Below are 27,214 nucleotides of genomic sequence, written 5' to 3' on the forward strand. Positions count from 1 at the left end.
AAAACACTGACTGAGTCAAAGTTCTTAAAACAGGAAACAAAAATGTAAAGATATTCAATACTTCATGCGTAAGTGACATGCAAATTAACACTTCAATAATTTTCCGTCTGTGTCAGTCTGACCAAGATAAAGTTACACAGTACCTGTGCTGACCAGAGTGTAGTGAGATAGATGCCTTTGTGTACATACACTGCTGGTGAGAGTTAAACTGGTACAGAAACTATAAAGATCAATCTGGCAAGACCTATGAATATGACAGAAAATACAGACCAGGACTCAGAGATATTGCTTTTAGTAATTTATCAAACATGTATATTCCCACATATGTAAATGTGTTTAAAATGATTTATATAGAAGTTATGTGTTGAGCTTTAAAAAAAAAAAAAAAAAAAAGAGGAATCAACTGAAACGGCCAAAATAGGGGACTGATTAATAGGATTGAAAGGATAATGATTATAAGGGGCGCCTTAGTGGCTTAGTCAGTTGAGCATCTGACTCGATTTCACCTCAGGGCATGATCCCAGGGTCATAGGATCAAGCCCTGCATTGGGCTCTGCATGGAGTGTGGAGCCTGGTTGGGATTCTCTCTCTCCCCCTCTGCCCCCTTCCCCTCTCACATATGCTCTCTAAAAAAAATAAAAAATTTTAAAACGGAAACTGATGATTGCATATCTTTACAATAAAATACCATGCAGTATGAAAGCTAAGTTCTGTAAATTGGCATGAAACTAGCTTCATAATATATTAAATAAAAACAAGGAGCTAAAGAGTGCTGCCAGTTTTATAAAAAAAGAAATACACACACACAGTATGCACACATTATCTCTGGAAGGATATACAAGAAGCTGGTTGTGCTGGTTGCCTTCAGGGAACAGGACATGGGTCAGGGGTAGGAGCAAAACACCACACCGTATGCCTTTTGAACTTTGTATCATGTACAGGAAAGGCCTATTTAAAAATTAAAATAAAAAGAGGAGAAAAAGATAACACGCCTCAGAAGAATCCCCTGACAAAGTACCAAAAAACTTTTTTGGCATTACTGCTGTACTCATGGTAAAGACCACCACCTGAGGGCTGTGACATCTCAGGTTGAGGCCTCAGGAACCCAAGGCAACTTCTAAATGCTGCTCTTCAGCAAATGCCATACCTTAAAAAGCCCTCCCAGTTCACTGTTGTTCACTTTAAACTTGTCCCCTGGCCCCTCCTTCTTCTCCAGCCTTAACCAGCTTGACTCTAATTCAAAGAATCTACCTTAGCAATGCTCAGTTTTATTCAACACACACCTAAAATGTGCTGGGCTTATGCTAAAAAATACTGAAGCACAAGGTGAACAGGTAACACAAGTGCCTGCTTTTGAGGCCTCTCTAGGCCAGTAGTAAATGTGTGTAGAAAAATAAGGGTTTTCGTGTTAAGTAATCACCGAAGAATAACCAAGATTATTATGATGATTAAGTGTGTCTCATTTTCAGAGTTCTGTTTTCTAAGCAAATTAATTCCAAATCTAAGATTTTTTCTTACACTTTTCAAATGTAACCATCTCTTCTAATTAAAAATTTTCAAACTTTAAAATCACCACAGCCCTCCAAGTGATTGCACTGAAGTTACAGGTTGTACTGGTGAACCTAACGCTTAAGCGACGAGTAGATGGTCATTATTTAACATAGTACTGGAAGTGCTAGCCACAGCAATCAGACAAGAAGAAGGAATAAAAGGCATCCAAATTGGTTAGGATGAAGTAAAACTTTCACTACCTGTAGATGATATGGTATTACATATAGAAAACCCTAAAGATGCCACCAAAAAACTACTAGACTGATAAATGAATTCAGTAAGGTTGCAGGATACAAAATCAACATACAGAAACCCGTGGCATTTTTATACACTAATAATGAAGCAACAGAAAGAGAAATTAAGAAAGCAGTCCCATTTACAATTGCACCAAAGATAATAAAATACCTAGGAATAAATTCAACCCAGGAGGTGAAACACCTGTACTCTGAAAACTATAAAACACCAATGAAGGAAACTGAAGATGACAAAAATAAATGGAAAAATATTCCATGCTCCTGGATTGGAAAAACAAATATTGTTAAGATGTCCATACTACCCCAAAGCAATCTACAGATTTAATGCAATCCCTATCAAAATACCAACAACATTTTTCACAGAAAACAATCCTAAAATTTGTATGGAACCACAGAAGACCCAGGACAGCTAAAACAATCTTGAAAAAGAACAACACTGGAGATATCACAATTCCAGATTTCCAGTTATACTACAAGGCTGTAGTAATCAAAACAGTATGGTATTGGCACAAAAATAAGCACATAGATCAATGGAATAGGATAAAAATCACAGAAACAAATCCACATTTATATGATCAATGTATCTATGACAAAGGAGGAAAGAATAGGAAATGGGAAAAAGCCTCTTCAACAAATGTTACTGAGAGAACTGGATGGCTCCATGCAAAATACTGAAACTGGACCACTGGCTTACTCTATACATGAAGATAAATTCAAAATGGGTTAAGAACCTAAATGTGAGACCTAAAACCATAAAAATCCTCAGAGAGCACAGGCAGTAATTTCTCGGACATTGGCTGTAGCAACATTTTTCTAAATAGGCCTCCTGAGGCAAGGGAAACAAAAGCAAAAATAAACTACTGGGACGTCATCAAAATAAAAAGCTTCTGCCCAGTAAAGGAAACAACCCACAAAACTAAAAGGCAGCCTACTGTATGGAAGAAGATATTTGCAAATGACATATCTCACAAAGGGTTAATGTCCAAAATATATGAAGAATTTATACATTATACAACTCAACACCCAAAAAACAAATCATACAGTAAGAAATGGGCAGGAGACATGAACAGACATTTCTCCAAACATCCAGATGGCCAAGAGAGATATGCTTAACAACACGCATCATCAGGGAAATGCAAATCAAAACCACAATGAGCTATCACTTCACACCTGTCAGAATGGCTAAAATCAAAAACATAAACAACAGTGTTGGCGAGGATATGGAGAAACAGGAATCTTCCTGTACTGTTGGTGAGACTGCAAACTGGTGCAGCCACTGTGAAAAACAGTATGGAGGTTCCTCAAAAGTTAAAAATGGAATTACCTTATGATCCAACAATGACACTATTGGGTATTTACCCAAAGAATACAAAAACACCAATTTGAAGATATATACCCACCCCTATGTTTATTGCAGCATAATTTCCAATAGCCAAAATTACGGAAGCATCCCAGTATCCACTGATAGATGAATGGATAAAGAAGATATTATATACATTTACAATAGAATATTATTCAGCCAAAAAATGAAATCTTGCCATCTGCAACAATACGGATGGAGCTAGAGTATCATGCTAAGTGAAATAAGCCAGTCAGAGAAAGATAAACACCGTATGATTTCACTCATATGTGGAACTTAAGAAACAAATGAGCAAAGGAGGAAAAAAAAGGAGAAAGACAAACCAAGAAAAAGACTCTTAATTATAGAGAACTGCAGGATACAAGAAGTGGGTTGGAGGGTGGGTGAAATAGGTGATGGGGATTAGTGCACTTAACATGATGAGCACCAACTAATGTGTACAATTGTCAGATCATTCTATTGTAAACACTGTATGTCAACTATACTGGAGTTTAAAACTTAATTAAAAAAAAAAAAAAAAAAAGAAGATTAGGTGATCCAGCCAGTACTCCAGTTAAGAGTAGGAGACCTCCTGGGGCGTCTGGGTGGCTCAGTCGGTTGAGCGGCTGACTTCGGCTCAGGTCATGATCTCACAACTCGAAGGCTCGTGAGTTCGAGCCCCACGTCAGGCTCTGTGCTGACAGCTCAGAGCCTGGAGCCTGCTTCGGATTCTGTGTCTCCCTCTCTCTCTGCCCTCCCCTGCTCATGTTCTGTCTCTCTCTTTCAAAAAAATAAAATAAACATTAAAAAAAAAAAAAAAAAAAAAAAGAGTAGGAAACCTCCTGATGTCCAGATCATCCAGAAAATACTTTTTGGACCACAGTTCATTCTTTTCCCAACTCACACATATACACATCTCTGTTTGACAAGCTGCTCATATTCATGGACCCCTGCCCCAGAAAAACCCCAGTTGTGCATATGATTTCAGGGGTTCTGAAAATGCCCTGAAGTTCAATCATAGATCACAGTTTGCCAATCTCTACTGCACGGAAAAAAAAAAAAAACAAACAACTTGAATAAAACACTAAAATGGAAGTTTCTAAGATTTCAGAATGTATTTGGACTTATTAGTTTCTAAATCAGAAGCAGATTAAGAGAAATCTGAAGTATTCACCAAAGGTACATAATTATATAAATTGCCTCGCAAAGATATAGAAGTCACTATTTATTAGATCAGCAAAAGGGAATGGAAAGAATATGGGATTTAAATCAGAAGACCCAAGTCAATTTTCAGCTCTGTCACTTAAAAGCTAAGTCACAACCTCATGGGCCTATTTGTTTTCTGTTTTACAGGGAATAAAACCACCACCATGTATACTTCACAGGGTTGTAAAGATTATATGACACTCATTCAAATATTTTCTGACCACCTATCAAATAAAATACACACACCACAGTTTCAAGAAGCAGTGTGATACCATGGGGAAAGATGAAACTTCTTCACACTTCATTCAAATATTTATGAAGTGTCAAACGACATATCCTGGGGAGACTTGAATGACCAAGACATAAGCATTCTTTGCCCTCACACTCCGTGCAAGTACGAAAGAAATATTATGTGCTGTGACTGGAAAGGAGGTTATGAGACCATACAGAAAGGGCAGAATACTCTTAGAGGAACAGGAATGGCTTTCCTGGGGAAAGGATGAAACTTACACAAGAGACATCCAAACAGAAATAAGTGTTTTCAGGAATGAATGAATGTGTGTTCACGTGTGTATGAACATTAGTAGCACAGACCCACTGGGGGGGCCAGAACAGCTTGATGTGAGACTGCATAAATAAATAAGGACCAGACTATATCATGGTAGGCAAACCTCATGAAGAAAAATGGATTTTATTATAACAGTGTAATAAGGAACCATATAAAAGTTTTAAATAGGACACTGACATGATCAGATCTTCATTTCCAAACAGCAATCTGGCTACTGATCATAGGGGGCACATAGTAGTCATTCACTACTATTAAGAGGTAACTTATTATTATAACCACTATTTAAATGATACCATAATAAAAGTAACCTTTACTACAAAAATCAAGATACAATCCCTGCCCTTGAAGATCTCATGGTCCAGTGAGGGGACTAAGCAACTAATTTTAGTAATCTGTTAAGATTACAACTACTGTATAGAGAAATACAGAAAAGGACAAAGTATCACAAAGAATGAGCTGCAACTGTAAGTCTAAGTAAAGGAAGATAAAAAAAAAAAAAAAACGGAGAGAAAGAAGAAAAGATATTGCAAGCAAAAAGAACAGCATGCACAAGGCCACGGAAGGGTGAGTACGTATGAACAGCCTGATGTGATTCATGCACTGAATGTGTAAGAAACACTGTTGGGCAAGAAAGTTAGATAAACGTAGAAGTACCTCTCAGGTCATACACTAAAGGCTCTCTTCTTGAATTAATGGGAGTCTCTGTGATGCTACTAGAGGTTCCTGTTGATACATCTATTTTTTTTTTAGTGTGTGTGTGTTTGTTTTTTTGAGAGAGAGACAGAGACAGAGAATACGAGCAGGGGAGGGGCAGAGAGAAAGGGAGACAGAGAATCCCAACCAGGCTCTGCACTTTCAGTGTGGAGCCCAACGTGGGGCTCTAACTCACGAACCATGAGAGCATGACCTGAGCCAAAAATCAAGAGTCGGATGCTTAACCAACTGAGCCACCCAGGCGACCCAGATCACATCTATGTTTTTAAAAAGATAACACGATAGGGGCACCTGGGTGGCTCAGTCGGTTAAGCGTCCGACTTCAGCTCAGGTCATGATCTCACAGTTCGTGAGTTCAAGCCCCATGTCGGGCTCTGTGCTGACAGCTCAAAGCCTGGAGCCTGTTTCAGATTCTGTGTCTCCCTCTCTCTCTCTGACCCTCCCCCATTCATGCTCTGTCTCTCTCTGTCTCAAAAATAAATAAACGTTAAAAAAATTTAAAAAAAATAAAATAAAATAAATAAAAAGATAACACGATAGCATATAAAGGAAAATATGAAGGGAGGGAGGAATGGGAGCAAGAAGGACAAACAGGAGGCTGTTCCAACAGTCTAAGCAAGAAATGACAGGAGCCTGAATTAAAAATGGCAATGAGAAGACAATGTGACCTATTTAACATGTAGGACAAAAGAAATCTCAGGTGCTGCAAGAAATACCACCTTTTGAGGGATAGGCAGAATAGTGAAAATCACAGGGAAATCCAAATGATTCAGACAAGGGTGTGGTCTCAGATTAACAGAAGGAAGGCGAGAGAAACGACAGGTTGAGTACATTATGTGTTCACACATTTACTCATACACAGAAATACACATATGCGTATGTACGTATAGATACGGTCTGGTGACAGCCCCTACAAGCAATGCCCCAGTAGCAATGACTTCATCTAGAGCCCAGATCTTGGTTTCTTAATAAGAGTTTCTGTTTGTTTGTTTCAGAGAGAAAGAGAGCAAGCAAGCATGCAGGGGAGGGGCACAGAGAGAGAGAGAGAGAATATCCCAAGCAGGCTCTGCACTGTCAGGACCAGGGGCTTGATCTCACAAACCATGAGATCATGACCTGAGCTGAAATCAAGAGTCAGACAGGTAACCAACTGAGCCAGCCAGGTGCCTCCAGATCTTGGTTTCTCAATCTCACTTCACATCATAGAAAGCAGAGTTTATTGGACAAATGGCCGATTCCAGGGCTGGGTAAGGGAAAGTGCAAGATAAGCCTGGAATAGCATGTTGTTCCAGGTTAAAAAACTGACGGCAACCTGTCAAAATCACACAGAAGGGAACCTAAAGGGTCTCTCACACTGGCCAAACAAGGGACAACTTAAGCAAATAAATAACAAAATTAATGGATAATTCACTGAATAAAACAAGAACCCAGGAGGCTCTGCAGCATAATTTAGGCACTGTAGGAGTTGTGGTTGTCACACTGTACAAGATGGGTTTTCCTGAAGCTGCTGGTTCTTTTAGAACTCATCAAATTAAGGCTGCCCCAATTCGCTCTGCAGTTGGTAGATTTAAGGCAAATCTTGTCTTCAAGGAGACTGAAAAGAAGCTTAAAGAGGAAGGGGAACAGTTTGTGAAGAAATTGGTAGTATTTCTGCCTTCAAGGTAAAGGATGGCCCTGGAGGTAAAGAAGCCACCAGGGTGGTGGATGTGACGAACAGCAGTTCAGTGCTTCCTAACTCAGATAAGAAGGCTGACTGCAGAGTCCCAATGGCTGACCTGGACTTGCTGGCTTTAATGACTGGTAAAATTAATCCTCAGTTGGCCTTCTTTCAAGGCAAATTGAAAATCACTGGCAATCACTGCCTATGGAGTTACAAAGTCTTCAGTTTCAGCCGAGCAAAACTAAACTGTGAGGAATCCCCTCTGCCTACCTTTGAAAACTAAAGATGAGATATACAGATTTATATCCATATATTTCATTGTCAGAACTTAGAAATTACACACTGGCAAACAGTGTGAGATTTGTTTTTAATGGCTTTTTTAATTTTTTTATTATTTTTTTTTAATGTTTTTTTAATGCTCCACATCCAACATGGGGCTTGAACACACAACTCTGAGTTTAAGAGTCACATGCTCAGGGCGCCCGGGTGGCTGAGTCAGTTAAGCGTTCGACCCTTGATTTCGGCTCAGGTCATGATCTCACAGTTCATGAGTTCAAGCCCCGCATTGGGCTCTGTGCTGACAGTGTGGAGCCTGCATGGGACTGACTCTCTCTCTCTCTCTCTCTTTCTCTGTCCCTCCCCAATTCATGCATTCTCTCTTTCAAAATAAATAAGCCTTAAAAAAAAAAAAAAAAAAAGAGTCACATGCTCTACTAAGGGAACCAGCCAGGTGCCCTTAGATTGGTTTTTAATGGCTGTGACCCAGGCGCCTGGTGGCTCAGTTGGTTAAGTGCCGGCCTCCTGATTTCAGCTCAGGTCATGATCCCAGTGTTGTGGAACTGAGTCCTGCATCAGGCTCTGCACTGAGCTCTGTGCTGAGTGTGGAGCCTGCTTAACATTCTCTTTCCCCCTCTGCCCTTCTCCATCTCACACAGGTGTGTACACACATGCTCAATCAATCATTCAATCAATCAATACATGCCTGTGACCAATTCTGTTTTTCCTAAACTCTGGGGGAACAGAGCCTGAGGTATACTACTGCTTTGCTAAACTGCATACAAGTGTACATTACAAAGCTAATATGATTTGGCATAAAATTGAGTTTCAGAATAAAATTAGGAAGAACAAAATCTAAAAGTTATATAAACAAAAGCTCTCATTTTTTATAAAGTATATTTAAGGATCATTCTGCTGAAGATTCAATTTAAGGTTTTCTTGGGAGAAGCAGGGAAGAAACAGAATACCAGTACCTCGCCAGTAATTAGTGTTGTGCACTTAATGTTCTTCATTTATTTTCTATTAATAGTTTTAAAAGTTCTGTACTGGGATGTTTAAAAGAAAACTTTTCCCAAATCAAAATAAATCTGATCAGAGCTTGGCGGGGGCCGGGGGGAACTATAGCTGAATGCAGGACTATTTTTAAAATAAAAAAATTGTACTGGGTTTCCTTCTTGAAAAATAAGTATTTTTGTTAAAAAATAATTGAACAGGGGCATGTGGATGGGTCAACTGGTTGAGTGTCCAACTCCTGATTTTGGCTTAGGTCATGATCTCACAGTTTCATAAGATCAAGCCCTACACTGGGCTCTGTGCTGACAGCATGAAGCCTTCTCTCACTCCCTCTCTCTGCCCTCCCCTGCTCTCTCTCTCAAACATTAAAAAAAACTGAAAATAGTAATAACTGAGCAAATACACGTTTGCTCTGAGATGCAGTTTTCAAATCAGAATCTCCTATTTAACTAAATGTGTAAAGCTCTGTCCTTTGTTATAATTTTCTTTCTTTATAGAAGAAGGAAACATTTATCGTTCTTCCTAGTTTTTCTAATGCCAATGTTATTTCTTATAACTGTAAGATACAGGGTAAAATAATGCTTTGGAAGAATGTTTAATAGATAATTAAAATAAAAAAATAATAAAAAAAATGAGAATGCATGAGCCTAAACTGATAAAAATCAATGAATACAGAACTACATGGGAGAGCAGGAAAAGCTCTTGCTTACAAGAGGGCTACAACCAAAACAGAGGGGAGCAGAAGGAATGAGGGGTTAGAAAATCACCACTTGGCAACCATCACAGCTGTTAAGTGATTTGGGTAAATTCACTGGATGTTGAAACTAATGAATAAATCTGATAAAAAGCAGATTATTTACACACTTCCAAAGGTGCTCCTATAGGATAATTTTTAATGATAAGGATCAAACAGTAACTTTATGTTGGAAAACCTGGCAGACGCCACTTTAACCAAGGGATTGGAGTTGACAGTGCCAATAGTGGAACAAATCAACATCATGTGAAGGATACTCCTTACTATTCCAGACAAAAATGTATAACCTGAACCCAAAAGAAAACTTCAGACAAGCCCAAAATGAGGAATATTCTAAAAAATTTCAAAATATTTTAAAAATTTGAAATGTATAAAAAGCAAAGATAGACTTAGGAACTATTCCAGATTAAAGGATACTAGAGAGATACAACCCAACATAACACTTTAGCTCCAATTCTGGATCAGATTTTTTTTTCTTGCTATAGACATTATGGGTACAATTGGCAAAGTCTGAAGGAGATCTGTTGGTCAGATAACAGTATTTTGTCACTAATCTGCTGATTTTAACAAATATACTGCAGTCATATGGAATAATATCCTTGTTTTTATAAAATATGCACTAAAATATCTAGGGGAAATGGATGTCACATCTGTAACTTATTTTAAGAGAAAATGATAAAGCATATTTGGTAAAATGTTAACATTGGGGAATCTGGGTGGAGGAATAAGAGGAATTTTTAGCTTTTTTTCTACATTTGTCACTAGAATGTGTATCACATACAGAATACATACACAGAATAGTATCCTTGCAGTTTTCCTATAAGTCTGAAATCACATCAAAAGTAAAAGGAATATTAAGAAAAATTTATACATTTTATTATGGTTACATGTAAGACTAGATTGCACCAACTTATCTATACTCAAAACCTCCCTTAAGTTTCCAACTAACCTGATCATGGTCCTGAGGGAAAAACAACATTGCGTAAAGGTCTCTTCTCTCCCACTTCTCAGACAGCCTTACATCCAAATTATTTAAAGTAACTTTTCCCAAACAGAGTCAAGACTTTTTTTTTTTTTTTTCAAACTAACTTCATGAGCTATAGAACCATAATCATCATGTCTTTAGGGAAACAGAATTAAGAGTTCATCCAAAAGAATAAAGTATCAAACTGACTTCACTCAAAATCAGAATGTTTCCAGCAGCCAGACTCTGAACTTTACCACAGTGCAAAAGCAGCCACAGACAGTATGTAAATGAATGAGCATGGCTGTGTTCCCAAAAATCTTTACAAAAACAAGCAGTGGGACAGATATAGCCAAGCCATGATTTAAAGGACCTATCCAGTAATAACAAAATGGACTACTAATAAGCTTTAGACCATTTTTGCCTTTTACTAAGTCTGATACTTGTAAAACAAACTTTGGAGCGCCTAAGCGACCCAGTTGGTTGAGAGGCCAACTCCTGATTTTGGATCAGGTCATGATCTCACGGTTTGTGGGTTCAAGCCCCACACGGTGCTCCCCACTAGCAGTGCGGAGCCTGCTGTCTGGGATTCTCTCTCTCTTCCCCTCTGCTCTGCCCCGCACGTACTCTCTCTCTCTCTTTCAAAATAAGTAAATAAACTTAAAAAAAAAAAAAAAAAAACAACTTTCAATGTAGCAGTATCTAAGACTGCTTCTTTGGGGGCAATTCTAAATTTTAAAGGAGGGGCGTCTGGGTGGCTCAGTTAGTTAAGCATCCAACTTGGGCTCAGGTCATGATCTCATGGTTCACGGGTTGGAGCCCTGTGTCGGACTCTGTGCTTACAGCTCAGAGCCTGGAGCCTGCTTCAGTTTCTGTGTCTCCCTCTCTTTCTGCCCCTTCCTGCTTGTGCTTTGTCTCTCTCTCTCTCAAAAATAAATGTTTAAAAAAATATATTTTAAAGGAAAGGATAATATTGATCCTTATGAATACAGAATAATCGCTACGAAAGATTTTGAAATTTATTACAGAAACCCAGGGTACATAATTTCATTCTGAAATGTTGCATAGCAGATTCCACATAGGATATCAGTTACAGACTGAAATTCCAAGTAGTGACTTAAACGTTTTCAGCTGAGTAACCCTATGTTTTATTTAAACTTTCTGTAAAGAGTTTAATGCTTAACTTTCTAGGCAAATAATATGTTTGTTGAATTAAAGATAGTCTTGACATAAACACGAAGAAGAGTATTATTAAGAATAGTCCAACTTATCACATGTACAGAATGGTGCCCCTAAATCATGTTAACCAGGTGTAACTGTAACTACCCAGATTTCATTATAAGGAGAGATGCATATCCTGCAGTCTAAGTGTTTACAAGAGAGGCTCTGGAATCACTAGCCATCATAATCTACTGGGTTTCACTAGCCATCATAATCTACTGAAAAAAAAAAAACTGCCAAATTCACAGGAACCTTACCTCTTCTTCTCATGATCCAAATGAATGAGGATTTTCCAGTCAAGTTATAATCAATGACCACTTATAACCAACTGTTTTGCCCTGTGAAGTCTAGGGTATATTTTCAGCATGAGGGGTGATGTACAGTAATTCCTTTTGCAAATAGAAATATACGCACATGTCCCTGCTGAAAATGTAGCCCGATAAATTTGCACATGAAAATACATGCTCATGTGTAGTAGCAATGTGTTAGGTGATGTTTCTTGTTTAGGTCTACTTTAGGAGTCAAAATGTGCAAGCCCTGTGGAGCCATGGCAGCAGTCCTGTGTATAGAGGTATAGAAAAAGTAGCTCACTTAATCCTTTCTCGCCAGGAGTCGGGATTTTCCCGGAACGACATCCATTGTCGGCAATGGACGCACCAAAATAACGCCGGCGCCAGTGAGTTAACCACCTCTGTCCTCTTTTCACCTATTATATTTTTCATGCATCATCCAACTTCCCAACCATCTTCCTGTTTCTTCACAGAATGCACGCTAGGTTCTCGTTTTTCTTCAGCACGAAGTTGAAAATGGAGTTGAGAAAAGGAGACACATGGTCAGCTGGTGATGTTAACAAGCTCCTTGCTGCCCTGAGAAGCTAGATGGAAATGGTTCAAGTTACAAGGGGGATCATCATCAGATCTGGGAGGACAAAGAGTAATTCATGAAGCTTCATTCCCTTCCCTCCCACCCTCTTTCATTTACTGATGATCCCTATGGTCTGCCTTCACAGCAAAAATCAAGATTAAGGATCTGAAGCAACCTCTTTCAGTTCTTCACTCCATCCAATGTGTAGAAAGGCCAAGTGGAACACATGTCCAACAATGTTACAGTGGCCCCAGAAGGTCAGGGAAGCTTGGAGTGGCTAACATAACCACAATCTTAGAGTAATGCTTTTTTTAGTATGATCTTGGAATTAACATCAGCAACTAACCCAGTGCTTGGCAATAGGTGCTTAATAAAGGTTGGTTGAATAAGACATTGTCTTTTCTGCCAACATCTACTTGAATACATAGGTGGAAGTCAGACAGAAGTAGTTAACTCTTTCAATGCCGGGATAGTATGGGTATAGTGTAATCACATCAAGTCCATGTGTTTATCTAAAACATGTTCAAATTATGGGTTTCTGATTTCAATGTTCTGATTAAATGCTGGCTAAAGTTCTTTCTTTCTCTTTCTCTCTTTTTTCTTGACAACCATAATCAGAGTTTTGGAATTAGAATCATGGTAAATGTTAAACAGAATGATAGATGAATTAAGAGCCCCAACACCAATGTGTAACAAAACATCACAGTTCAGTCAAGTGACAACATTTCTCAGTCATGCAATTCTAGGTGAGTAATGATTCCAGAGCAAACTAAAGTTTGAAGAAGGAAAATCTCATTCAATGGCTTCCTTGATGCTAAGAATCAGGATACATCCAAAGTATGAAGGTTAAGAAGGATATATTTTAAGTATGAATAAAATTTTGAGCCTCAAGTCAAAAGGATCATCAAGCTACATAGTGCTATGCAACTGCTTTGATCTTTCAGACAGGAGGAACGAGGACAAGCAGGGGAAGAAATAATTTCGTAGGACTCAAAAACGTCTAGAGTGTGACTTTAAATGACCAGTTACAGCTAACTGAGTTAAGGATATCCCAGAGAGTAATTCATACCACTACCATTACAATAAAAAACTACCATAGAGAGAAATGAAAGTATTACTTTTTTCCAGGTTTTAAGAAGAGACAGGTTTTTAAAGAAATGATGCTTAAATCTCATTTTTTTAAACTTATGTCAACCAGAGATTTATCAGGCAAAAGTGAACTACTGGGTCTGCCACCCCATTCTCACTCTGTAAAACTATGTCTGTAAGGCCTTTTCTATGCCCATTCGAGTACAGGTCTCCATTTCCACCTTCCTTATGAAGCCAGTCATGCCACAGGCTGTACTAGCCTCCAAACTCAAGAGGGACTTCTTCCACACTCCTGTGCCCTCACAAAGCAGGCCTTAAATGAAGGTCCACCCACGTGACCATCCCAGCATTTCTTTCTTTTAACTGCAATTCTGGTTCCTGCAGTTCACGTGTTGTATCATAAGCAGATTTACTATGAATTCTTCCTTTTAGGTTTATAAAAAGGAAGGATTTCACAAGGTTTATTAATAAGGTTGAGTAACGATAAACTCTAAGTGGTGCAAGAGTAGCAAACAGGTCAGCGAGAACTGAAACCACACCATACTTAAAGAAGGGTCTCAACACAGCAAATTACAAATGCCGGAAGTAAGAATAGTGCACAACCAATCAACTACTCCTTTTGTTCAGTGTGAGGTCAGTTCCATATGGGTCAAATCGCAGGATCTAATGGGTGAGTTTTGTAATCATAATTGGGGACAGGTAGGATTCAGTTGTCCATCTTACTGCAAATAAACCTGTACTGCTGGTTTACCTGGTTGCTTCACTTCTGACAGAAGAAAGGAACAGAAAAATAGAAGCTAGGAAGTAACCTGTTCCCACAGGGTCCTCAAGACCTGAATCCCAGATACAGATCACTTACAATCAAAATGTATCACATCTCTCCTAGGCTCATCCTGTTATTCACTTCTGTTTATCCAAGACCCAGACTGAGTTTTCTGCAAAGCAAACCCTGTACATCTTGCTACGTTCTTTAATGACAGATTTCGTACGTATTAGGCGTAAGGGTTCCAGACCTCTCTATTTTCCTCTGGGTAACATCTTTTGACCAAAGAAGTAGGCATTTAAAGACAGGCCTATTTCAGAAACAATAATGGAACTGAACACCAACTAGCTCCATATAAAGTTGTTTTACTGGAATAGAAATTTGTGTTCAATCATTTTTGATAAGAAGTTGCTGAATTACCTTGGTTTTCCAGTTATAATTAATTTTTAAAAATTAATTTTTAGTTAATCCAATATATTAATTTCCAATTACTTTAAACACTGACTTTTTTTCTTACATACACTCTTACAAAGAATTTTCAAATGTAGAATCATACGTTTGTAACTCAATGTATTTCTGGTTTTGGTTTTAATGTAAGGTGCACTTAAATAACTGAAGTCACTGGGGCACCTGGGTGGCTCAGCTGGTTAAGCATCCAACTTCGGCTCAGGTCATGATCTCACTGTTGGTGAGTTTGAGCCCCACATTGGGCTCTATGTGATCAGCCGGGAGCCTGGAGCCTGCTTCGGATTCTGTGTCTCCCTCTCTCTCTGTCCTTCCCCCACTTGCACTGTCTCTCTCTGTCTCTCAAAAAATGAGTACATGTTTAAAAAATTACAAAAAATAAAAAAAAAACTGAAGTCACTGCTGCGATATGCTTTTCTAAATGAAGAAAAGGGGATATCTGTATATTAGTTTGGCTGGTATATCTCTTGCCAAGGTTTAAAAGACTTGAGACATTTGTAATTAGTTATCAGTAAGAGAGATGGTATTCCATTTTTCAAATATATGTATAGCTAGAAAAGTAGGTAATTCAACTTAAGATTTGTGGAACTCTAGACCTGAGTAATTCAGGTTAAAGTAAACAGAAATGTTTCCTTACCTTTAGGTCTTTCCAACTATCCAGGAGCTTGGTGGCCAAATCACTTATATCTACTGTTTTATCTGGCTGTTCCTGGCTCCTCTCACTCTCCACATCAGATACACCCTCCTCTTCATCTTGGGATGGTGTTTCCTCAGCAATAGTTTCTTCCAGTTTCGTGCCATTGCCCTCTTTAGGCTCTATTTCAGCATCAGCCTCTGGTTCAGATATGGGTAGCTTACTGGCTTCCATGGCGATTTCACTCTCAACTTTAGACTCAGGCAGCTGTTGTGTGAGTAGCTGTTGTGACTGTAACTCTTCCTCTTCTTCTACAGGGACGTGTTCTAACTGGTCAAGGTCCTCTTTGCCATCCTTGCCTTCCAGCTCACTGGTAGCATCAGATATTGCACTGTCCATGCTATTTTCACTTATAATTTTAAGTCTGCGAAACATGAGCTTCTTGGGGGTATCTGTGTCAGCTTCTGTGCTTAGCTTGGTGGAAGGATCAGGAGTGTTGAGTGGTGTGTGAGCACGTGACGTATTCTCACTTGAATACCCATCTCCTTCACTCAACGGAGGAATGGCAGTTTTGGTCTGAGACCAGCGTTGAATAATTGGAAGTACTTTGCTTTCCTCCAACATATTTTTAGTAGGAATGGGTAAGTGTTCCAAAGTCTTTATAATCTGATTAAACACAATAAAAAAAAAAATCTCATCACTTTAAACAGTTGACTTTTCAAACCTCTGGATGGGACTCAGATCATTTTTGCAAGAGCAGTGGGGTTTCTTTACTGTCTTATTCAGACCAAAGTCTCTATAACTACAGAAGGATTTAAATGTCATAATATTATTTTCCTCCAGAAAGGAAAGAAAACTTTTTTAAGACTGACCAGCAAAAATAAAAATGTGGGCAGGTAACTGTTCACAATATTAAACAGGAGCAATTAATATCCTCCACCAGTGCTTCTCAAACCTGAGATTAAAAAAAAAAAAAAATACATATATATATATATATACATACACACACACACACACATATATACATATACACATACATATATACATATATGTGTGTGTGTGTGTGTGTATGTATATGTATGTGTATATACACACACACACACCCGTATATATACATACGCTAGTGGACCTCATCCTGGGTATCTTTTTCTAAAAAGTTTCCCAAATGACTGTGATATAGGCTTGGGAACTATGCAACAACATATATTTAAATGATGTCTCACATACACACACAAAACAATGCAGATATTACTTACCTCGTTTAGCTTTTGATAAATAGCTATCTAACAAAGTGAGACTCTCTCTTCAGAGATAATCATCCCCTCCATCCAGAAATCCAAGAATTTCTTCTAAAGTACTCCCTAATGTAGTTCTACAGAAACCCCAAGGATAGGGAGTTCCCCTCCACTTGCTCGATAAGATGCTGCCCAATTCATAAATCATTTAATAAAGTCAACTAGATCTTGAAGGAAGAAAGGAAAAAAGGAAGGAAGGAAAGAAAGGAGGGAGGGAAGGAGGGATGGAGGGAGGGAAGGAGGGATGGAGGAAGAGAGAAAGAAACCAACCAACCAACCCACCCACCCACCTACCCCAAGTCCTCCTCAACTTCTACTTATTGCCAAATCTCCTGGGAGAAGAATGGAGGCAAGACAACCACTTATTTGCTTATTCCTGACGTTTTTAAAAGTTATTTGGTATTATCTCTCTCTCTCTCTCTCTCTCTCTCTCTATCTATCTCTGTATGTAACATGCAACACTTTGGTATTATATTAAAAAGAACTACATTTAGACTAGGTCAAAAAATAGTTTATTTCATGGGGAGGTATAAACATCACAACTCCACTAACAATGCTGCAATGAACATTTATTTAGATCTTTAAAACACTTATTGACTCCTCAAAATGTTCTTACTCTTGTCATCCAGAATTCAGCTCTTCACTAATTTTTTAGAACACGAGAATTTAAGTTTCATATGGCTTCCTATCTGTTTAACACTATGGCTTTAGCAACGAACTGGATCTTTCACTCAACTATGATATTGTATTTTGCTCTTGCAGTTCCCAGCTACACAATATCAACTATAGGGATTCTATAGGAAAAGCCATAGGGCAAACTCACTACTAGCAAGTTTTAAGTAAAGGTTATAGTTACAAGAATGATACTGAGATAATAAAATTATTTAATACCAGTAGTAAATATAGTGCTAGATTCATTACCACTGATATCATTGCTCAACCTAAGCAATCTATATAGTGGTTTTAAAAAACAAGCAAGTTGAATGTGAACTGACCTCTTCTTGAAGCTTCTGGTTACTTTCCCGGCCATCACCTAGCTCTGCCATCCAGATCCACAACAAAGACAGCCCATGACGTTCCAGAAAGGACTTCAGGCAAGACTGTGAATGTGTGTTCTTCCATGGGGGAAGGGAAGCAAGATGCAGGGTATTGGGATGGGGTTGGGGTGGGTTGGGGTAGGAAATACCAAACATAGCATTAAAAAGGGTCCACAAAGGGGAATAAAATTTTTGTTTATATTCACAAAACACCCAGAAACTGTTTTGATTGATGCAAAATAAAAGTGTACAAAAAATAAATGGTTTAAAGTTAGATGCCCCACCACAAACTCAGAAATAAAAAACAAATTAGTATCAAAGAGCTCACCTGTATGAGCTCAAGACAGGTAAGTTTCTGCTCCAAAGTTTCAATTCTAACCATTAGCCGGGATAAGCTGAGCACCTGGTTTTTATCAGAGAGACCCTCACCATTCTCCATCAGAGCTTCTAGCTCTCCATCCACCTGCCACAGCAAAGAAAAATATCTGGTTATAAAAACAACAACAACAACAACAACAACCCCCACTAATCTAAGAATCAAACAGCCTAAAAAAGATGCTCAACTTTGTCAGTAATAGGGAAAATGCAATTAGACCCGGAGTGAGAAAACATGTTAAATTTACTAGATTAACCCAGGAAAAAAAAATTAAGAAGTCTGATAATATCAAGTCTAGGCAAAGATGTGGATCAAAAGGCACTTTTATGTACTGTCGATGAAAGTATAAATTAGTATGATCAATTTGAAAAGCATTTCATTCTCTCATCAAATATTTACCAACTACTTATTGTAAGTCAAATACAATCCTGGGTGCTAAAGACATTGCAATGAAGCAAAACAAAAGTCTGCCCTTCTTGGGAGACAAACAACAAATTGTTAGGTGAAAAGTATGCCAGAAAAAAATAAAGCACTGGCTTCAAAAATAAATATTTGTATCCCCTATGCCTAGCACTGCACACCTAAGAATAAACCCTAGAGAAAACCTCTCCACATGTCTACTCAAAGAGTCAAAACAATGTTCACTGCACAGCCCTTATAATAGCAAAAAACTTCCAACAATGCAAACATCTGTGGCCAGGTTGTATAAACCAGCATGTTCATACAACGGATCATTCTACCACAGTGAAAGGAATAAAGTGCAGCCAAATGCAACAACATTCATCAACCTTATAAACATAATGTTGTATGAAAAAAGTTCCAGATTACATGCTGTATGAATCTGTTTTTGTAAGCCTCAGAAACAAAAATTTTATAGATGCATGTCTGCAAAATTAATTTTAAAAAGGCAATGGAGGTAAGACACAATTCCAAACACTGGTGTTCTCCAGGGGCTAAGCAGGGAGCAGGAAGCAGAAACGTTCTTTTGTAATTATACCTTATAACTTACATCTATTCTCTGCGTGTTTCAAATATTACATTTAAATAATGGGGGAACAACAACAACAAAATCAACCTACCAACAGTTGTTTTCCAGCTGTGTTATAAAAGGTATAAAGATGGCTTACAGAACTTACTCTGGGGGAGATAAAATTAATTCATGTGAAAACAAACAATGAAGCATTAAATGTTAAAAACCTAGAGGCCTAAGAAGGAAGGCAGCAGTTTAGAATGAGTCACCAGAAGGGAACTCACAGAAGCAGGGTTAGCAGGAGTTAAGATAAAGGGGAGAGTAAAGTAGAGGGAAAATCATGAACACAGGGAAATGGAAAATTAGGATAGTGCCTAGCTCCACCTGGCTGGAGTAGACAATGTGTGTGGTGAGGAAGTGAGAAAAGCCTCATTTAAAGGAAGGCTTGTTAGATCGGAAGATCTCAGAGGTGATATAAAAAAATCTGGATTTGATGTGACTGAGCAAGAGAGCTCTATTACTGAATCCAAAAAAAGGGGAATAATCTGATTGAAATGGAATTTGAGAATAATTAGTGGAGCAATAACAGAACAAAATTTACACAAGATAGCGACTGATGCAGAAGAGATACAAAGATGACATTAAACTGACATGGCCTAAGATGAAAGAAGTCCAGAATGTGCTGACAGACGAAAGCAAATCTGAAAGAAAAGAATCTTGAGGAAATTTTCTGTTACTTAACTTTTAATCATCTCAATTTTAGGCAATGCACTGAACATTTCCTTTTTATATGATACCACAAACTTCACATAACATAATGGTGAAGAACAAAAATAAGAAAACACAAGATGCTATCTGCGAGATGAAGAAATGTAAATTCATTTTATCCCTTCCAAATGTACATTTAAAGCTCCTTTCTCATTTCCAGTATCATTTATGTTTTGAACAGATTAAGTATTTACACAGAAAAATCAATTTATAGTTAAATATTAATCCAAGACAATTTCCTTGAGGATGTTTTTCTCCTGTATATCCTAAATATAGAACTTCCTATGTCCCAAACTCTAGAGGATTAGAGCAGGAAAGACAAAGGGCTTTAAAATTACACTTTCCGGGGCACTCGGGTGGCTCAGTCGGTTAAGCGTCCAACTCTTGGTTTCGGCTCAGGTCATGAACTCAGTTTGTGAGTTCAAGCCCTGCACCGGGCTCCACGCTGACGGTGCAGAGCCTACTTGGGATTCTCTCTCCATCTCTCCCTGCCCCTCCCCTGCTCACTCTCCTTGTCTCTCTCAAAAATAAATAAACTTAAAAAAATAAAAAAAATTAAATAAAATTCCACATTCCCCTCCCCCCAATGCAACAACCAGAACCTCACTTTGGACAGAGTTTCAGATGCAAATACTACTAGACTAAGTGATGGGGTTTTCTTTTCATATTTAGGCATGACAGGATTCTACAACTCTGAACATTTAAGAGACAAAATGGAGCATTTTGCTTCATTGTTTTCACATGAATTAATTTTATTTTTCATTTAATAAACATTTATCGAATAGATACTATACCATAGAAAGCTCCACTGGGATATAAAAACAGTAGCAGTCTTATCTTAAGGAAATAAACAGTAAAAATGTAGAAACTAAAGTAAAAATAACAAAATTTTGCAAACAACACAGAAGGTAAAGAACCTTTGAACATTCCCACTACAATTATAAGATTAATAGTCATATTGTATACCTAAAAGTTATCATGCCAATCCCAGTAACATGCTACAGCTTCCATAATTTGGGGTACTCAAGTGGACAATCAATTGTGGAATTAATAACTTTTGGGATATCTGGGAGGAAGGGAGCCAGGGGACCAACTGACTGCTCTCATTAATTTGCATTTACTACAAATATTTATTTTTAATTTATGGGTCACAACCTACCTGAAAGGATTTGAAGTAACTATAAGCTAACATAAAAGTATAAAAATGATTAAGGAATATGTTAATAAATTACTGACAATTGAACATTTATACATATATGCATAATTCTATAGCACTTAAAAATTCATTCTATTGAGTACTTAATCCAAAAAATTATTTACTCTTTTTTATTTAAATACTTTAGTCCTTTTGGCCATGAACTATCTTTAATGGGTCTAAGAATTTTTAATAGTTTCTGATGAAATACAACACACATAAAGTATATAAATGACCTGTAAACAAATAGGTTTATTAATAAACAGGTGAGCAATAGATTTAATAAACAGGTGAGCAATATCCATGCAACCAGCTTGCAGGTTAAAAGCGGGGTGGGGGAACGACACTGTCAACATTCCTGAAGTGCTCCATGGGCTCTTCCCTTGTTCTAATACCTCCTCTTCTCTGCTCTCAAGATAACATCTCCTAACTTTTTAGGAAATCATCTCTGATTTTTAAAACAGATTTACCATCTGTGTATAAATCCCTAAATAATTTTGTCTATTTTTCATCTTTATGGAAATCATACTGGACAAAACTTTTGTGTCATGCTCATTCTACATTCATCCTTAAATTTTAGGAGCCCTCCATGCTGTTGCATGCAGTCATAGTTCCTGCACTTTCATGACCAGTTTTTCATTCTAGGATTACATTATGAATTTGTCTATATTAGTGTTAACAGATACTTGAGTTGTTTCTACTTTTTCTAATGTTTATTTATTTTTGAGAGAGACAGAGACAGAATGCGAGTGGGTTAGGGGCAGAGAGACAGGGAGACACAGAAGCAGAAGCAGGCTCCAGGCTCTGAGGTGTCAGCACAGAGCCCGACGCGGGGCTCAAACTCACAAGGTGTGAGATCATGACCCGAGCCGAAGTCGGACGCTCAACCCACTGAGCCACCCAGGCGCCCCTCTACTTTTTCTAATAGAAGCAGATGCTGCTGTGACTCCTGATGCACATACATTCACTTTTAGTAAACAATTCCAAAGTACTTTCAAAAGTGGTTGCACCCATTTACACCCCCACCAGCAGTGCAGGAGATCTCCTGTTCCTAGGAGTCATCAGACTTTTTACCAATCTGATGAGTATATAAATGACATCTGATAGTTTTAATTGATATTCCCCTGATAATTAATGAGGTTGAACATCTCTCTATGTTTATTAGCTATTGGGATTAGTGAAGTGTCTGGATGTTGTCTATTTTTCTTTTGTGTTGGCTTTTTCCTTAGTGATTAGTAGCAGCTCTCTATACACTCTGGTTATTAGTGCTTGTGTGTTTTTTTTTGTGTTGAAGGCAAATATTTCCTCTCTTAGGCGTCTTCTTGCCCTCTTACTGTGTACACTGGTTATCATTAATTTGTTTCGCAAATTTAAACAAAAGAGACTAAGGGAAGATTCAGACTATTTACTGTTTGTACTTTACAAACTACAAATATCATCAGGTAATAGGGAATTATTATACCTCCATCTGCTAAGTATTTAATTACCTGATTTGTGACATCCCCCCAAAAAACTATCACCTTCAACTGGAAAAGCTTATAGTTTTGTTAAGGAGATACGCTGTATAGAGATGCAATCATAAGATCAATTAAAAAAAAATGTTTACCAATCAAGGGATAATATGGGGATGCAGACTATAATGCTATTAACATATTCTTGTTAATAGTTACAATAATCAAAACTATATTTTAAACTGTGCTATCTTATCCCTTCCATGGCCTCCTCTACCCAAAAGAATTCCCAAGACTGTAGCTGACTGTAATTCAGAATCTAGGCATGCAGAAGGGATTTTCAGTAGGAGACAATCCAAGTAAAATTAACTTGAGTTCAACTCTTCATTACAGCCAGGGCAAAGAACCCCTCTACGGAACTCAGACTCATTCCTCTATCAGGGCAAAATTTTATCCAAATCATTCTTGTTCCAGAGTAACTTCAAATTCATAGCTGGAGCAATCCACAATGACTAGATTCATGCTACACCAAATTCCATCTAGAATACCAAGGCCTATACTGATATGGGACACAACATTACCAGAATAAAAATAAGCAAAGAAAAGGAATGTCTACACTTTGGTGCCTTGGGATTGTTCTTGAATCTTATCAGATAGAAAGCCATCTGATATTGGTATGATGGAGGTATAACACTGCCTAAGAAACCATCATATTACAAGGACACTCCCCACCAACAATAAAATTAAAAAAAAAAAAAGTTTATTCTGTAAGTTTTGAGAACAGGAAATAGCCAAAGGGAAGTTTTTATGGAGATTTTAACATAGGTCAACATGTTTAATGACTATTTTGAGCCTGCTCTGACAAACTATCAATTATAAGTTAAAAATAAAAGCAACCTTAACAAAGTTGAGAGAAAAGTTTCCTGCAATACTCAAGTCAAGAAGCCTAATAGGCTATGACCTAGTGACACCACTTCCATGGATACACCTTAAAGAAACATGTGCAGAAGAGACATATATAGATACAAATTATGACATTAAGAGAAAAGCTTAAAAACACTAGTGTCCAGGGGAGCCTGTGTGGCTTAGTCGGTTGAGCATCTGACTTCAGCTCAGGTCACGATCTCATGGTTCATGGGTTCAAGGCCCACATCGGGCTCTGTGCTGACAGCTCAAAGCCCAGAGCCTGCTTCGGATTCTGTGTCTCCCTCTCTCTCTCTGCGCCCCTCCCTTGCTCACACCCTGTCTGTCTCTCTCTCTCTCTCTCAAAAATACACATTAAAAAATAAACAAAACACTAGTGTCCATTAGGAGGGCTATATATAAACTGTTACATGATGAAAAACTTTACAGCAGTTAAAAATATGTTTATATATATAGGGGCACTTGGGTGGCTCAATCAGTAAGCCTCTGACTTTGGCTCAGGTGATGATCTCAAGATCATGTATTGTGTGTGCTGACAGCTCAGAGCCTGGAACCTGCATCGGATTCTGTGTCTCCCTCTTTCTCTGCCCCTCCCCCGCTCGTGCTCTGTCTCTCTCTCAAAAATAAACAAACATTAAAAAAAATTTTTTTAATATGTTTATATAGAAGTCAATGTGGATCAAATTTTAAAATAAGAGTAAAAAAAAGCAAATTGCAGAAATGTACATATTATACCATTTCTAAAATCCTATACAAAACAACTTAATAAGTTTTAAAATGCAGAAATGTTGGCTGTTATGACCGACCACAATGGTCACCAAGTTGGGAGAGGATAGAATTATTCTCTACAATTTGCAGTGCAACACAATGGTCAAGAGCAGAGACCAGAGCTAGACTAGTTCATTTCCATCACCTACTGGATGATGCCTCAGTGTTCTCATCTGTAAAATCCTTGCACCTAATTTCAAGGCTTGCTATGAGAATTAAATGAGTCATGTGTCAAAAGCTGAGCTGAGGGGCGCCTAGGTGGCTCAGTCGGTTAAACGTCCGACTTCGGCTCAGGTCATGATCTCACAGTCTGTGGGTTCGAGCCCCGCATCGGGCTCTGTGCTGACAGCTCAGAGCCTGGAGCCTGTTTCAGATTCAGTGTCTCCCTCTTTCTCTGACCCTCCCTGTTCATGCTCTCTCTCTCTCTGTCTCAAAAATAAATAAATGTTAAAAAAAAAAAAAAAAAAGCTGAGCTGAGTGTCTGGCACACTGCTACAGAGTATATGCTCTCCAAAAACAGAGCAGAAGCACACACAATGCTCAAAAGAACATGTGTTCGTCTTGGGTGGTCTACCACCATGGCCATTTGTTGAAGGTTTCCTTTTTGGCACTTTTTAAATGGCCTTTTTTTTCAACTGCCCTTTCCAATGCTTTTTGGTTCTTACAGAATTTAATTTGGGCTTAATGACATCACCTTTTAGCAATTATACTTTTATCCCCTCACCCTATACATCTTCTATCTACTCATCTAAACACTAATTTATATGTAACTTAAGCATTTATAATTCTTAATGTATTAGTTCCTGAAAAGCTCAGGCATGAGCTAACTGCCAAAGAATCACAGGGGAATTTGCTAACCCCCTCAGTCCCCCCCCGCCCCCCGCACCCCCGTTAAGATTCACAGGTCTGAGGATGGACCCAGAAATGCGCTTTTTCACAATGGACCCTGCCAGGTGATTCAGAGGCTGAGAAACGCTATTCTGGTGAAGGGATCCTCAGAAAAAAGGTGTTTGTTTTTTTTTTTAACGTGAAGCTCTTGTCCCAGTTAAGAGTCCCTTGATTAACAAGATAGCTCCTTCCTCCATAGTAACTGAGGTGAGCTGGGGTAGAAAAAAGGTTATCAATCACCATTTTAAAAAAAGACCATTTTCACTATTTCATTTTCACTCCTGGGTTGCCTATTACCTCTCAAAACTCACCTTATACCCCTCCAAAGAGGGTTTTCAGAGATTGTAAGAACACTTGCAAACTTTAAGAGTTCCAAACAAAAAACAAACCAACATTAAAAGACTAGGAATGTAGATCAGACTTAAGTAAATTAATAGATGAACATCTTATTTGTACTTAGGATTAGGAGTTTTACAGGCTCCAAAAAAACTATCAGTCCATTGTTTTCAATATGACTTCAGTAGTTCTTAGCAACACCTAATTCTAATCTCTATGAACCTGAAATAAAAACAGCAACCAGGGCCACCTGGGTGGTTCAGTGGGTTAAGCATCCAACTCTTGATTTCGGCTCAGGTCATGGTCTCACAGTTCATAGGACTGAAGCCCTTTGTCAAGCTCTGCGCTGACAGCATGGAACCTGCTTGGGATTCTCTCCCTCTCTCTGCCCCTCTCATGCTTGTACTTGCTCGCATTCTCTCTCTCAAAAATAAACAAACATTAAAAAAAAAAAAAAAAAAAAAAAACAACCATACTTCTTTCTCTAATGGTCTCCTCTGATTCTGAATTTCTCTGTTGTTTGGCTGTTCAAATTTTAATCAGAAAAGCTACCTCCCTCCTTTAAAGGTATATGGTAAAAGTTGAAAAAAAAGGGATGAAAGAAACACTTACTGAATCCTTCTTACGAGATCGCTCCTTCTTCATTTTTCCTCCTGCTGCTCTGATACTGACTCTATTCTCTCCTCCCAGGTAACCTCGGCAATTAGCTGACCCACAGAAACATTTCTGAGCTTCTTTTCTGTTCAAGGAACATAGGAAAGATGTCAGTTACGTGAAAGTACACCACATAAAAATGTCAACAACCTAACAATCACATACAAGAAAGAAATCAATTCAGCCTAAAAAACAATTATTTTAAAAGACTCCAACAAACCTAATACCATTTAATGGAAATGCCTGAAAACTGCTCTTAAAAAAATATTCTTTTTCTAATCCTCCTTTATTAGCTAGACAAAATTAGCCAAGAAGTTAATGAGTAATTTCTCCATTTTATGAGTACCTACTCATGTATAAAAATTAAGGATTTTTATACTTATATGTGCATAAAGAGATATATAAAGGTAGACATGTGTAAAATGTATAAAAATAAGAGATCGTATATATATTGAGCTAAGAACAAAACTGCTTAAATAGTTCAACATCTCTCATATGTAAATATTTAACTGGCACCAAGAACAACAAATATATTCTTACAAATAGATGTACACAGATACGAAATTCAATATGTACAGGATACTTAAAAGGAAGCACATGATTATTAAAAGTTATCACCACTTAAGGATGAGACTCTAATAAGAAATATAGTAATAAGTAAATATAACTGTGGAGTTCAGGAAAAGTGGTAGAAACAACACAGGCCTAACTCTACAGGCCTGGGTACAAACCACCATGGCCATTTATTTATTCTGCGATCACAACTACCTGAGAAAAGCAAGAAGAACTATACCAAAAGGAAACTGATAGATTTAATTTATGATGGTAGCAATCAAAAGCATAAAAATAAATTATTCAATAAATAGAGCAGGGAATCACAAACAGCACCTGATTTCCAGTTTTCCTTCCTTCAAATAGGACAGTGCAAAAGTAAGAGGGAGAAAGCATGGAGCTGTACACAGAACCTGGGTCTGCACTCATCTGCGGAATGCTAGGCCACTGCCTAGATGCATTAGTTCACGAGGTTACGCAACATGGTGATACCATTACTACTTCATTCATTAGCACGAAATAACCTCCAAAAGAAGAACTTCCTCTCATCAACTATTTGGTTTAACCTGAAGTAGAATTCACTTGGGGAAAGCAGGATAAGTGTTTGATTTTTTTTCCCCTTTTCTGACTTTTAAGCTACTTTATAAAAATCATGAATTGGTTC

General features: G+C 38.0%; 1 protein-coding gene and 1 pseudogene across 5 annotated transcripts in view; one reads left to right on the plus strand and one right to left on the minus strand.

The window, feature by feature from the left end:
• The window catches only part of SETD2 (SET domain containing 2, histone lysine methyltransferase), a 123,021-nt gene that overhangs the window by 48,807 nt on the left and 47,000 nt on the right, over positions 1-27,214 (minus strand). For 2 of the 5 annotated variants that reach the window (XM_042929138.1, XM_042929139.1), the window contains exons 9-12: positions 25,957-26,083; positions 17,997-18,131; positions 17,627-17,746; positions 15,340-16,002 (exon numbers count right to left, since the gene is read on the minus strand). In XM_042929138.1, coding sequence (XP_042785072.1) covers positions 15,340-16,002; positions 17,627-17,746; positions 17,997-18,131; positions 25,957-26,083 — 1,045 coding nt within the window. Of the gene's footprint in view, positions 1-11,778; positions 12,396-15,339; positions 16,003-17,626; positions 17,747-17,996; positions 18,132-25,956; positions 26,084-27,214 lie in introns of all 5 variants that reach the window. The other 3 variants (XR_006199820.1, XR_006199819.1, XR_006199821.1) reach the window with 3 other exon arrangements.
• On the plus strand, positions 7,101-7,713 carry LOC122214279 (annotated as a pseudogene).

The sequence above is a fragment of the Panthera leo genome, chromosome A2 (assembly GCF_018350215.1).
Source record: "Panthera leo isolate Ple1 chromosome A2, P.leo_Ple1_pat1.1, whole genome shotgun sequence".
Lineage (NCBI taxonomy): Eukaryota > Metazoa > Chordata > Mammalia > Carnivora > Felidae > Panthera > Panthera leo.